At 41.4% G+C, this 14,951-nt stretch overlaps 1 protein-coding gene across 1 annotated transcript in view; it reads left to right on the top strand.

Moving 5' to 3' along the window:
• Positions 1 to 14,951, top strand: part of ANK3 (ankyrin 3) — a gene marked incomplete at both ends in the record, with an annotated part of 351,101 nt that overhangs the window by 241,848 nt on the left and 94,302 nt on the right. The window contains 2 exons of the mRNA XM_080694807.1: positions 6,384 to 6,507; positions 11,456 to 11,558. Of these exons, the coding sequence (XP_080550933.1) occupies positions 6,384 to 6,507; positions 11,456 to 11,558 (227 nt within the window). The remainder of the gene's footprint in view (positions 1 to 6,383; positions 6,508 to 11,455; positions 11,559 to 14,951) is intronic.

Raw genomic sequence — 14,951 nt, 5'->3', positions numbered from 1 at the left:
CTGCAGTCTCTCTCCCCGAAGCCTGCCCTCGAGCTTCTCTATGACATAGTCTCATGGCAATCAGATATCTTTTATTGGACTGGCTTCCCCTGCATACGTATGCCAAGAGGCTCAGAACCTGCAAAATTTCTTCAAACTCAAAATTGGAGATCATGCAAATTTACTTTCCTTGAATTTTTAAATTTTTATTTTATTTGCAGTTCTGGGGATGGAACCCAGGGGCATTCTGCCTCTGAGATACATCCCCAGCCCTATTTTTTATTCTCTATTTTGAAATGGAGTCTCACTAAGTTGTGGAGGGCCTCACTAAATAGCTAAGGCTGGCCAAGAACCTGCAATCCTCCTGTCTCAGCCTCCCTAGTACCAGGATTACAAATGTGTACCACCACACTCAGCTCTGAATGTTTTAATTTTATTTAACTTTTTGTGGTACTGGGGATTAAATACAGAAGTGGTCTACCTCTGAGCTACCTCCTCAGTCTTTTTTTTTACTTTTTTATTTTGAAAGAGGGTCTCACTAAGTTACTTCATGCTGGCCTCGAAACTGTGATCTTATCTCAGCCTCCCAGGTTCTGTGGTTACAGGTATATACCAACGAGGCCAGCACTTTTCCTGAATTTTATTGTTCAGAAGTCTAGCCAACCCAGTTTCAAGTAAGGGCACTGTACAAGGGCATGAAAATAAGGAAACATTGGAGTTGGGTGTGGGGAGGGCATTTTTAAAAGCTACCAATACCCTTTTTGCCAAAAGGTAGTTTTATACCTATAACAGTGGTAGTATAAATGTAGTCTTTACCTATAATACAATTGTTATTCCACTGCACATCTAGAAAACAAACATACCAGGATACTTCCTAGATATCTAGTTGAAAATATGTAGCTGTTGATAATACACACACACTTTTTTTTTTTTTAAAACTGGGGATGAACCCAGGAATATTCAATCCTCTAAGCTACATCCCAGGCCCCCCTCTTTTTTTGTGAAACAGGGTCTTGCTAAATTGCCGAGGGTCTTATCTCACTAACTTACTGAGGCCAATAAACTTCCTGTCCCAGCCTCCCAAATACTGGGATTATTTGTGTGCACCACCATTAATTCCACCATTAGTGGAATTACCTTGGTTGGCTTTTACACACTTGTACCTGTTAGAAGCTGACACTAACCAAAATATTCCCGAATTCAATAATGGATTAAGAAATGTTTTCATTTGTCTGAGATGATTAGTACATAATTACTGTCTCCAGGACTATTTTATTTGAACTTATTCTTGGCCAAATGTATTGACCACTCTCACCCTCTCTACACTCAGGGCTTCCTTTGGTTTCATATCAACTGTTCTGAAATCTAAGAAGGATGGGTGAAGAAAAATGGAAAGTTAACAAATCACTCAGTCCAATTCACATGACTCTTTGGTGTAGTAATTCGTGTGCTGTACTCGATAGTAATTACAGAATGTTTTCTTTATTGAAAAAAGAGTAAATTTTGTTATTGTTCAATCCTTTATTCAATCAGCAAACATTTGTCGAATGCCCATGGTGAGCCAGGCTTTGTGTTGGGGTTGAGATAAGGAATGACTGGCTATTGTGGTTGGATTTTGTTTTCACCAGTAGAAATAGTAGCAATTCAGCTGGGCATGGTGGCGCCTGCTTGTAATCCTATACTTGGGAGGCTGAGACAGGAGGATCGCAGGTTCAGAGACAGCTGCAGCAAATAGTGAGACTCATCAACCTAGCAAGACCCTGTTTCCAAATAAGAAATAAAAAAATAGGGTGGGGGTGTAACTCAGAGGTAAAATGCCTCTGGGTTCAATTCTTAATACCACCACCCAAAAAAAGAAAGAAAAGAAAAGGTAAAAAAAGAAGTAGCAATTCAAATGCTAGCTATGTAAGGTCATGTGTTCAGATGCACCGGAGAAAGCTATGTTATGGAGTAATAGCCACAGCATCGATTAAGCCCACCCTGTGTGTATTCTTTGATTTGCCCTCCAGGAGGCCTTAGGATTAGGGCAACCTTATTATCTCCTTTCTGTAGAGGTTAAAACGATGACTCAGAACAGTTAAATGACAGTTCAAAGGTTACTTATGAAATGGTAGAACCTGGATTTGGACCTTACAGTATAAAGCTGCATTAGAAAAATACCATTGCCTGTATTTCCCAATTCCACATCTTTAAAAAAAAAAGTGTTCATTGTTCTAAGGTGGTTAGTATATAATTCCTGTTTTCAGGGCTATTTCATTTGATTTAATTCTTGGCCAAATATATTGACCACTCTCACCCTCTCTGTACTCAGGGCTTCTGTCCCTTTCACAGTGACCATTTTGAAATCTAAGAAAGATCGGTAAAGAATAATGGAAAGTTATACTTTCACTGAAACTTTGACAGCCATCAAGCTGAATTTGAAAAGAGTGCTACATTGCTGTGGCTTGGAGATTAAAAAAAATAAAATAAAAAACTAACCTCATATTAGCGATCTCGAAGTCCCAGACCAGGGACACTTCCAATATGGCTGGCCCAGGAAAAAGATGATCCCTAGTCTAAGGGGTCTCCCAGGCAACGGGAGAGAGAAAGCAGTGTTTGTACCAGCAGTACACTCTGACAAGGGCTGCCCACACCTAGCTGAAGATATTGAGCCCAAGCTGAGGGCGTGCTAGGAAGACTCAGATTGTAGACATCAGTCCCGAGCAGAAGAGGAGGAAAGGCTGTATTTAGAGAAAACACTCTAGGTAAAGTGCAAAGTCTCAGAGTTTAAGGAACTCCAGGGACTGAAGTAATACTATGACGGGCGGGCCTAGTAGGTGTGAAAGGGCAGACCAGAGTTGAGACAGAGCAGGAACCCCAGGGGAGGGTCTGTTGGTCCTAGGATCCCAGGCCTGCCATCAGGCGTGACTGAGCGAATGAATGGCAGTCACTGAAAAAGGCTTTGCTGAGTAGTTTGGAGTTGTGTTTTAGACGTTAAAAAAAAAGAACAACAACAAAAAAATAAAAACAGATTAGCATTCAGGCCTTACTCCTCTTAGACCGGGGCTTTCCCCGCTGCTCTCCCCAGAGCTAAGAAATCATTCTTCTGCTTTGAGAATAGTTTTCAGTGCAGACCAGGCGTCGTCAACATTCCCTTCTGTGCATTTACAATGTGGATGACGGCCAGGCTGATAGAGCAGCGGGTGTCATAGCATCTTAATATGAGATGAGCCGTTTTGTTCATTCACGTATGCATTTCTCCGGGGAAAACAAATTCATTCTCCACCTCATAAGTTGTTACAGATTCAGATTGCTGTATATTTAGGTTCCTAGTACTTCATGAGACAGTCCCAAAGCCTTGATTACTTTTGAACCTAATTCTGCAGCTACTCTGAGGGTGTGTGTGGGGGGGTCATCAGTTTCAGATGCAAATTGCTGCCTGTGTAGGTAGCTTTCCCAGAGGATAGAGGCTGACATCATCCAGGCAGGTTCAAAGCACGTTACTTTCTTTGGAGCCTAATTCTCACCTACTTTGAGGGTGGGGAAGGCAATTGAAAGGCCTCTCCAGAGCCCCAGAGGAGGATGCCCCTGCTAATCTTTTCCTCATGGCCGACATAAGCAGGGTGGAGCCTCTAGAAGCAGGCCTGAGTTCTAGAAAAAAAGGAGACACTGTAACAGAGACCGGCTTCTAGGCACTGAGTCCTACCAGCTACCAAGAGCTCAGCGTCCAGCACCCTCCCTGGGCGGGGCTCCCTCTCCCCCAGGGAGAACCAGGCCCGGAGACGACTGAAGAGTGGGAAGAACTTCTGCACGAGGAAAGCTGGACACCCGGGCGCTTTCTTCGCTAGCTCCACGGCTCCCTCCTCGGAACCCCTGCGGCCGTCGGTGCATTCGCGTCCCGAGGGTTCCGGGCACTGCGCCGGCTCCCTGGGTCCCGGTTTCACAAGCTCAGCCCAAGGGCAGGCCCTCCCTCCTCTCTTTCCCCCGCCTTCCACCTGACAGGGACCATAAATAACCGAGGCTCCCGGTGTTCCCAGCAGGGAACAAAGTTGAAAGTTTTTGACTCGAGCTGCCGGCCACTCCCCCACCCTGGGCAGCTTCTTTGTTTTCTTCGAATATTTTCCCTCTACCTGGGTTGGCTGTTTCTTCATTCATATTTGAGAAGAGTCGCCGCCTAATTAAACACAGCACCTCGCGCTTTCTCCCTCCGTTTAAGGCTCAGTTACCCAGTTAGGCACGGAGCACTGGTATCAAATTACAGAAAATCTACACCGGAGCAGTCCTCATATTTACATACAAATAACTCGTGGGTTTGCATTGATGTCACCATTGGGTCCTGCTAGAGGCTGCCAGAGGAGTTCTTAATCCAATCAGAAGGCGCTTTAAAACGATGTCTGCGGAGTGATCAAAAGGATTTTAATCTCAGTTAAGTGTTGCCAGATTTTTTTTTTTTTTTTGGTTCAAAATCTTTGAAAATATTCACACTTTGCTGAGCGGGAAAAGATGCGTAATTCATCAGTTGCCTACGAAGAGACAGAGATGCCAAGGGGAACTCGACTGCTTTACTGAAGATCCAACGCAGGGATTGGTTTGCTTGGGGCTGGTTTGGAGGCGGATTCTAAATCACTGCCTAAGGAATTCCTGGAAACATCAGGAAAACATTTGATCAGTCCTGCCTGGTGGAAATGGCTTTACCACAGCGTAAGATCTTTCTTTAAGTCGTTCTTGCCCGATGCTGGTTTGTTTTGGTGCAAAGATCCCAGCTGCAAATAGTTACCTAACATAATCTCCTGGTGCTGGGTAATAGTAGAAAGTTGATCTGTTGAGTTTTTACATTTGCAAAAAAAAAATGTAGTTGGCATGTTTTTTTTTGGACTTGATTGGTAGCTTAACAGCTGAGCTCTGGTGGTTTCCTGAGTTTAAATGAATGGGAATTGTAAACGGTGCTGAGGGGATAGGAAAGTAGAACTGAAGGGATGAATCACTTCACTTGGAGAAAATGCAGCCTGCACACTTGTGAGATCTCTTTCGGCCAGCCAAGCTTGTGTCCTGAAAGAGAGTAAAGAGCCATTTAAAAACAAAACAAAACAAACAGTGACAGGGTTTTCCTGGGTGTGGAAGGAACTTTTTTTCTCAGCCTGCTCTACATTTTGAGAAGGATGGGAAACTTCCCAGAGGGGAATCAACATTGAAAAACCTGCCCTGTCACTCATGGAATGTGGTTTTCCATGTGAGGTCATGTTGGGCATAGAGAGCTAGTGAAAGTACTTTATGTGATTAACTCTTTGTATTGATGGTTAAAGAACAATTTCTACAGTTCTCCTTTCAAACTGCGGACACCCCCATCTTATCTCCGCGGAAGGCCGAGTTGCTTTCCAAGTAGATTTTTCCAGCAAGGGGGAACAGCTGGGCTGAGTTGTTAATTTGATAGGTTTAAAAACAATTCAAAATTCATGTGTCCCAAGGTCCCCCAAAGGAGCAGTTATAGCTCATATAAATAGCTTGCAAGTTTCTGACATACGCCCCAAACTGAAATCTTGTGGGTGAGAAAACGTGTGTGTGTGTGAGTGTGTGTGTGTGTGTGTGTGTGTGTGTGTGTGTGTGTGTGTGGTGCTGGGGATTGAACCCAGGGGCATTCTATCTCTGAGCTACACCCCCAGCCTGATTTTTTATTCTCTATTTTGAAACAGGGTCTCACTAAGTTTGGAGGGCCTAAGTAGTGAGGCTGGCTGCAAACCTGGATCCTCCTATCTCAGTCTCCCAAGCACTGGGATTACAAGCATGTGCCACCACACCTGGCTAAAACTTTTGTTTTTTTAAATGTCAGTTTCCTTCATATATATATATATCATAGAGGATGGAACTGGGGCATTCTACCTCTGAACGACACCCCCAGACCTATTTTTTATTCTTTATTTTGAAACAGGGTCTCATTGAGTTGCAAAGGACCTCACTAAGTAGCTGAGGCTGGCCACGAATCCTGGCTGAGCCTCCCAAATGCTGGGATTACAAGCATGTGCCACCACGCCCGGCTCCCATATATAATTTTGAGAACAGTAATGAAGTATTTTGCGGTCTGTGTCCATTCAAACAAGCTGCTCTCATCATGGGTACACTGAGGGAAATTCTGACATAAAAGATGCACCTTCCTAGGCAACTGGGGCTTAATAAGGGGGAGGAAGGAATTAGGAATAATGCTTTAAAATTGATTCTTAACATAGGGAGCTGGAGCTGCCACTTCAATTCACTCTTGAAATCATCTACTAACCTCTACCTATACTTCTCCCCTTTATAAATGGCAGTTATAAAAATTATACAGGGGATAGAGATAAAGGGCCATTTGCTGATGACCAAAGGAGCGGTTTTCTCCGCAACTGACACATGCTCAGACCTTCTGATTTTTTATTTGCTTTGTACATCTGCAGGTGAAGATGCAATGACAGGGGACACAGACAAGTATCTCGGGCCACAGGACCTTAAGGAGCTGGGCGATGATTCCCTGCCCGCGGAGGGTTACATGGGCTTCAGTCTCGGAGCCCGGTCTGCCAGGTACTTTACTGAAGCTGATTTTCATAGTTAATTTACAACAACCATGATTCCTCATAAACCAACATCATTTTCATTTTCCATGTTGTCCCAGAATGTGCTCTGTGGACAAGGATGTGAATCTGGTGAAATGTTCGCAATGCAACCTATGTGCTCGGCTATTTTCTCTCGTGGTTTTTCAGTCCTTAAGTTCATGTGACGAACATGTTAATTGTGTGTTCTTTCTTTCCCACACTTTGCAGTCATGCTTCAAGTATAGTAACAAATAAGCTCACTGGCAGAACCAGTCTGGGTCACATGTTTCAAAGTTAAATTTTGCTCCACCTTGAAAAAAAATCTTACTTGCCAATAAGTAAGAAAGATGTGTATAGATTGCTTGCTGTTCTGTGGTATTGAAAGAATCATGATTGAGACTTAAAAGAGAGCATCCTAGAAAAAAATATATGTATTAAAATTGCCTAAGAATAGACAGTCTTTTCTGAAATGATCTCATTATTGGGTTTTCTTTTTTTTTCTTTTAAAATTTTTTATTGGTGCATTATATTCAAACATCATATTGGGGTAAAAAACTTGTGTGTACAAACATGTACTCACCATTATTGGGTTCTCAAAGGGACCTGTTAGGAGTATAGATAGCAATGACTTACCAAAAGTCACAGACAGGAAAGGTGGTAAAATTCAATCCTTGCAACTGAAGCGTAAAATTTCTATACACAGAAAACCTTGACTCTGAACTTTTCTTAACACTGTTGCAAAGAAACAGGACCTTCTTTGGAGACTTCTTTTTCCCTGGTGTGGATTAACAGGCTGTTTGCTGACAGTCAAGTTATTTTAAAGCTAATAATTAAACCTTCTAAGCCAGAGCCCTTAGGGCATTTTCCTATAGCTTAAGTCTGTTGTAAAAAGTTTCATTGTCTCCTGCTCAATGGCACTTCCCACAAAGTAAACCTTGGAGTTTATTCTCAGTGTGGTTGGTGTGGCCAGTTTAGAAATTGAACTGATTTTCTTCCAGTTAGTCTTTTTTTTTGTTAATAGAATTTCAAATCTCATAGCACTAAGTACACTTTGTCTTTCTAAATGCACTTATAGAAAGCCTTAAGATCCGATTGTAGCAGGTGTCACTAACAAGAGGAAAACTAACTTTAAAAGTAAGCAACATTTCAGGTGACCACAGAGAGCAACGGGTTACAGCTGATACGCAGACTCCTATGGGGTCTCAAGATCCTTCATTCTCTTGTTTAGAGTCCCATGCCTCTGCTAAAGCAGTGATGAGGTGCTCTTCCTCACATCTGGTGAATCAGTCAGTTAGTATGAAGCAAACTGAAGCAGGTGGCATCCAGTGAAATATGAAATCAGAATATTGCCTAGTCTTTTTCTTAAGGTAATTCCAGGGATTTATACTTCTTACTCTGATTGCACCATTATTTGTTGCTATTATGTGTAACTCATTTTTCTTTTACATTGGCAATTCATGTTATGCTCAGAGGCAAAGAATTTCATAAAACTATAAAGCCGGTGTCTTTAAAAGCACATTGTTAGAGTATTCTCAAGTACATTATTCTGAGTGTAACATTTGAAAAGGAATACATTAAATGTGTAATTCATCCAACCATAACTTACTTTTTTCTTTTTTCCCCTGTCTGATTGTTTTGCATTCTATTTCTACTGGTTTTTTTCTAAAAATACTTTAAACCTAGTCCCAAGATAAGGTAAGAAGATGTGGCGCTTTGATGGTGTTGCTCTTCCCCTCCCCGGCTCATTGTCTTCTTTTTATTTTCTTCAGCATCGTGATGTGATGTGCTGTGATGTGCTGCAATGTGCTTATTTCTTTTCTTTTTTTTTTTTTCCTGCTCAGCTTTAGAAAATCAGTTTTGTGATTTTGAGCAAATTAGTAAGAACTATATATAAATGAAGAAATGGGTGACTACTTAAAGAATTCCTTTCCCATAACAAATTCCGTAGTGCATGAAGTAGCCGAAAAAGCTTCACTGGGTTGAAAGAAAGTCCGAGTTTGAAGGGCTGTGTGTTTGCTGGTTTCTGTTTTATTTGAGTTGTGCTAGACACACTAGCGTAATTTTAGAACCCTGAGGCATGTTTTTTTTTTTCTAACACTTCCTGCATCTAACACTTACACTTAGCTCTACTGATGGCTACAAATAATATAGTTGGCCTTAGTTAAAAACTTTCCAGACCCCCCCCAAGCAAATAATTGATCATTTTAGTATCTGAAAGCACTTTGAGGTATTGAGGATTGAGAGTGGAGCTTCATGCATTTAACGGGCTCCATCATTCTAACGTAGTTGGTCTGGAATGATCAGGAATAGGAACTGTAAGTGTCATAGAGTGAACACCACCCTAGCACTTTCTGTCGATAGCGCCCCGTTCTTGCTCTTACTCTGCAGTTGCCACTCATCTATAAATTAAAAGAAGGACAGAATGTTGAAAGAAGCATCAGCAGATCTCAGATATATTTAAAAACCAAAAAGAAAGTGAATATGTAATTTCTTTTATTTTCTTTTTCTTTTTTTTTTTGTGGTACTGGGGTTCCTGGAAGCCCTTCTACATCTGGGCTACACTCCCAGACCTGTTTTTACATTTTTATTTGGAAACAGGGTCTCCTAAGCCAGCATGCGCAGCTGGCTTCGAACCTGCGCGATCCTCCTGTCTCTGCCTCCCAAGCGCGGGGATTACAAGCGTGCGCCACCACGCCCGGCTTGTAATTTCTTTTAAAAACCTTTAAGCATTTGCCCACATATGCAGTAAAACTGTCTCATCTACCACCCCTGTTAACATATCATTTGGCAGGAATCACAATTGGAAGGAAAGAATTTCTGATCCAGACAAGATAGCTTCCCAGTGTCTCTCAAGTCACATCTGTGGAGTAAAACAAAACATACTCTCTGTACTAAGAAGTGGTACTGCCTAAAGGTGTAGCCACTAGCCACACATGGCTATTTAAGTTCAAATTACTTAAAATTAAGTAAAATGTACAGGTTGGTTCTTGAGCTTCACTGGCTACTCTTCAAGTGCTCAGCAGCCCCCGGTAGCCAGTGGCTGCTGGTATTGGACAGCACAGATTTCGTACGTCCCCATCAAATTGCAAGGGTCTTTGGACAGTGTTGAGTCAGGAAAAATTCCTGCTCTTAGGAAGCTCCTACTATATTTGAGAGAAGTTAGGAAACCAGAAAGAGGAGTAAAAGAAAGAAATGTTTGCAACTAAATTAACAAAGAGGGAAAAGAAGAGTTACAGGCCACACATTTAGGCACGGCGGGTCTGACCGTGCCTGTGGTGAGGAGCGTGTGGCTCACTGGGTACATCCCCTCTTAAGGAATAATGCTCCTAAGAGTCATTTAGTGTACATTTGCTGGATATACTAATAGTGATCAATTTTGGATCAGAGATCAGTTTGAGATTCTGGTGAACCGTAAATCTCTAATCCAAGAAGAAAGTAGCTTACTCATCTAGGTGGATACAAAATAATGCCTGTAATGTCAAAGGCCTCTCTATCTTGATTAGTGAATACCCACTTTCAGATAATCTGTGTGTTAGAATGGTTGGCAGCAGGAAAAAAAAAATCATTTTGTGCAAAGGAAGGAATCATTTCTTATTTTCCTCATCTTTGCTTTTTTTTGTTGCTGTCCACTATACATAAGACCAAAGCCAAGGTCCAACTGGTTGGACTTGTAAAGATATGATAAACTGTGTGGATTTAAATGTAGTTTATCAGTTTATGTGTTCAGTGTAAAGAAGAAGCAAAAGGTACAAACTTCCCACTGTCCTTGTCCCTTCATCAAAAAGGACACCAAAAGAAAAAGGACTAGATGTCTCTAGTGCTAGTTGTGGGTACCCCATTGCCAACTCTAGACTTCAGCTTAGTAGTTTTCTATTCTGCAGCTCTATCCTAAGAAGGACCAGGCAGGAAGCCCCACCTCACTACAAAGAAGTAATAAAAATCTATCTTGTCACAGCTTGCCAGGTGAGACAGGGAGCCCAGTGGGAGAGGACCTCTGTGCAGTTCCTCATAAGCCTCCATCCTTCTTGTTTCTGGATGATAAGACATTAATCCAGGATCCAGACAAATAGTAATCTCAAACTTTGCATGATTTAATGGATGTCTGCGAGGTCACCAGTGTGATGTGGCAGAGCTATCTTCCTACAATCCTCTACTGGCTTTTGATTTAGAGGTCGGTGTGGTGAGTGCCACTTCAGGGGGTCAGAGGAGCTGCGTTCTGCAAAGCTCAGGGATGCATACAGGGTCTAAGAGAGCCCAGAAAGGGGAATAGTGGAAGGAGCCAAAAAGAAGAGTTAAGCCAAGGAAAGACAGAATTGCTCATGATGTTTGGATAATTCTTTGAGGCCAGGAAGATGCAGAGATGCAGAGATGATCATGCAGGTGTATTCACTTCTTCCTTCTTGATGTTTTTCATGAGTAGCAGCTATAAACCAGAGCTTTCCATATGTTAACTCCATATCTATTTTCCAAAGACATACACAAACCCATTCACAGCTGGCCTAATTCTAATCAATAGCTCAAGGCAGGCAGATACGGACCAGGAAGAAAGGAGATGCTTAACATATAGTCTTACCCTTAAAAAAAAGAAAAGAAAAGAAAAGAAAATCAGTGGTCTAGAGGTTCTTGTGTTCTTGTCAATGTCATGTTGGTTCAGCTTCATGAGTGAAACATCCCAAGTTCTCATACATTTCATGTTCTCATAGATTTAATACCAGTTGGCCTAATTAAACAAAGCCTGGCCATCGGGTTGTATATGTTTAAGACATTGACTCAAATATAAAGAATTTTATTTTTGATGATGTCCTTTCAAAAAAAAGAAACATGTGTCAATATTTTTAGCCATCTTGCCTGTTCTTAAAGTTGCATGCATTAATTTTCTTTATCCATCTCATCATCATCATCTACCACTGTTGAATGGTTAACTGTAAATACAACAGCCTCCGCTCCTTCAGTTCGGATAGGTCTTACACCTTGAACAGAAGCTCCTATGCACGCGACAGCATGATGATTGAAGAGCTCCTCGTGCCATCCAAAGAGCAGGTATGCATCCTTCTTAAACTACTATTTGATTGCAAAATCTCCATGTGTATGATTCAGTCAAGCCCTGTGTCCTGTCACAAAAAAACGTGTTTTCCCGACTATTTGATTTTGCATTTTGTAAATCTTCTGGTATTAGCCAATTAATGTGAAGAATAAGTCATGCCACACCCAGAGATACCCCTCCCTTCTACAGCAAGTCCCTCAAATTCCACAGAGGGAAACTCAGAGCCCTAGGAAAAGTATAGATACCTTTCTCGTTCCTAGGTCAGGTCTGTTTCACAATTTTGAAGACAGAGTTGATAATAGTTAACCAAAGTTGTTGACATTACTTCTACTAATGTTTTATTTTGCTATGCAAAGTATGCATGTTGGAATTTGTTAGAATTTTTTTGACATGTAGCTAAAGATTAGATCAGTCATGTTTTCAATTTCTTAACTTCAAACCTACCAGTGACCGGCCTTCTCAGATATGATAGTGTACTGCTTTCTCTCGGAATCTCTGGTAGATTCATCAAGTGTTTGTATAATTTCTTCTTTCCAGTGATTGTGATTGAATAGATATTGGGTGGATATAAGACCCAGCAACATATCCCTGCTGCATGTGGATGTAGGATGGTTCTAGAATAATGTTTAGATATACACAACGCTGCCGGGTGTGGTGGCGCACACTTGTAATCCCTGAGCTTGGGAGGCGGAGACAGGAGGATCACGCAGGTTCGAAACCAACCCTGTTGGCTTAAGAGACCCTGTTTCCAAGTAAAATATTAAAAAATAGGTCTGGGAGTATAGCCTGGAGGTAGAAAGGTTCCATCCCCAGTACCACCAAAAAAAAAAAAAAAAAAAAAAAAAAAGATATACACAATGCCTGGTTGTAAATGAGCACAGTAGTGATGATGAAACTATTGGACCATAAAACTAACTTGAAGGTGGCTTGTAATATTTGAACAATATAAATAATTGGTGAAAATATGCTAGACTTAATTATTCAACTGCACAATGAAGGTCACTCAAAGCTGATGAATAAGTGGTCATTTCTTCTGCCTGAGTTAGAAGTTAAGCAATGGGTAGTCCTAGACTTTTGGGACTCCCACACATCTGGTAATGCTAGTATCAGGCATACAGATGTGCATTGTACTTCACAGGGACCTGAGATGAATATTACTACAGTACACTCTCTAGACCACTCTTAGCAAGCAAGCCTTAAAAGAGGCGAATACAGACTCCAGTGTTTGGCCAGACCAAAAAAAAAAAAAATCTTTGTAAAATGATTACAATAGTGCCTCATGGGCTTCAGTGGGTATTAGTGGTAGACAAAGCCCTTGTTTTAAATAGTAAAAACAAGCTGTTAGGGCAAGGAGTTACCAGGTATGTTTTGAGATTTTCTGAAGATTTCTCATCTTGGTTGGCTATGATAATTATCCTAGTCTGGTAATCCCTCTCACTTCATGTTCCTCATTGAAAAAATAGAAATACCTCTTGTTTTCCATGTCTTGAGGAAGGAAATCCCCAAAGCTTATAAAATTACAGGTGAAAGGAGAAACCTTGGGTATCAGTGACACTTTTTTATTAACTAAAACCTATGCTGAAGGATTCCTGGTCAAATGTAATCGTGGTTTATATTTTCAAATACATATTTGTTTTGGAGCAAGGGCCTGAAATTGGGGCACCATCACCATCGCCCCATCATTAATCTCTGACTCAAGCCAGTTATCTACCTCCCAGGTTCTGCACATCAATACTGCAGTAAAATACACATGTTGATGCCACTAAAACGCCACAAACGGGCTTTTCTGAGGGTTCTTAGAACCTTACCTGTTAGCTATTCTCATGATGTGCTTACTCAGGTAATACGGAGGGCAGCATTTAATCAGAATTAAGGATTTATGAAATGAAATAGCTGGGAGCATTAAAAAAGTTACTGGACACATATACTCAGGAAATTATTGTTAATTTCCTTAGCATTGATAATAATGTAGCCATGAAGGAAAAAAAATCTCTATTGTAGGGGTATGTGTGCTGAAGTTTGTGTGTGGGGAGAAGTATACTGGGGAATAAACCCTTTTTATTTTTTATTTTTAAAATAGGGTCTTGCTAAGTTGCTGAGGCTAGCCTCACACCTATGATTATTATCCCCTCAGCCTCCCAAGTACTGGGATGATAGGAACGAACCACTGCACCTGGCTATATTGATATTCTTTGCACTTTTCTTCAACTTTATCTATAGGAGTACTTTCAAAATAAAAAATTCAGGAAGAAGGAAAACAAATTCTAAGCCGGGCGTGGTGGCGCACGCTTGTAATCCCCGCGTTTGGGAGGCTGAGACAGGAGGATTGCACGGGTCCGAAGCCAGCCTCAGCTACTCAGTGAGGCTTCCAGCAACTTAGTGAGACCCTGTTTCCAAATAAAATATTTAAAAAAAAAGGTCTGGGAGTATAGCCCGGAGGTAGAAAGCCTCTGGGTTCCACCCCCAGTACCACCAAAAAAAAAAAAAAAAGAAGAAGAAGGAAAACAAATTCTTACAAAGGCATGCTAGCTTTAATCCTTTGTGTCTTGCTCAGTATGGAAGACAGGGAAAAGGCTACTTCCTCAAGAGAGAGGCTGTCAGAAAGGGGAACCTTCTTACACTGTGTAAGACTAATAAGCAGCATTCACTTCTGAAGTGCTTGGAAACATTTCACTCTAGAACTAAATGACAAAAACTTATTGACTTCCTGCTTCTAACTCTGTATTTATAAACTTCAACACATGGTTTCTCCGGAGTAGCCATTTTGTTGAAAAGCATGAAAGAAGTTTTAAATGTTTAGAATTCTTTAAGCAAAGACACACCGCTTTCTGTCAGATTTAAAACTGTCCCACCGCCGGGCGTGGTGGCGCACGCTTGTAATCCCCGCGCTTGGGAGGTGGAGACAGGAGGATCGCGCAGGTTCCAAGCCAGCCGCGTGCGCTGGCTTAGGAGACCCTGTTTCCAAATAAAAATGTAAAAATAGGTCTGGGAGTGTAGCCCAGAGATAGAAGGGATTCCAGGAACCCCAGTACCACTAAATAAATAAATAAATAAAATAAGAAGAAAAAACTGTCCCATCATATTGCCCAGTTAAAGTTGCTTTGTCAAATAAGGGTAGCAATGAACAGACATTAACCCTCTGTGTGCTTCCCTTTTCAACAAGAGCAGCCCCACCCACACAAAGCACAGTTGCCTTTCCATGATGCTGTTGACTGGTCAGTTCCTCATTAACCACAGTTACAGTTCAGGTGAGATCTGGCCGATTAGTGTAGTCCTCCCAGTGGATATCAAGGGATGATTGTGACAGTAACAGGGATGAGTTTGTTTTAGAAGCTCAGATATTGTTGTGTCAGGTTGTCTCAGAGCAACATCTGTGCTTAGAAACATTT

The sequence above is a fragment of the Muscardinus avellanarius genome, assembly GCF_963383645.1.
Source record: "Muscardinus avellanarius genome assembly, chromosome: 4".
NCBI lineage: Eukaryota > Metazoa > Chordata > Mammalia > Rodentia > Gliridae > Muscardinus > Muscardinus avellanarius.
This window is presented reverse-complemented; position numbering and strand designations above follow the sequence as displayed.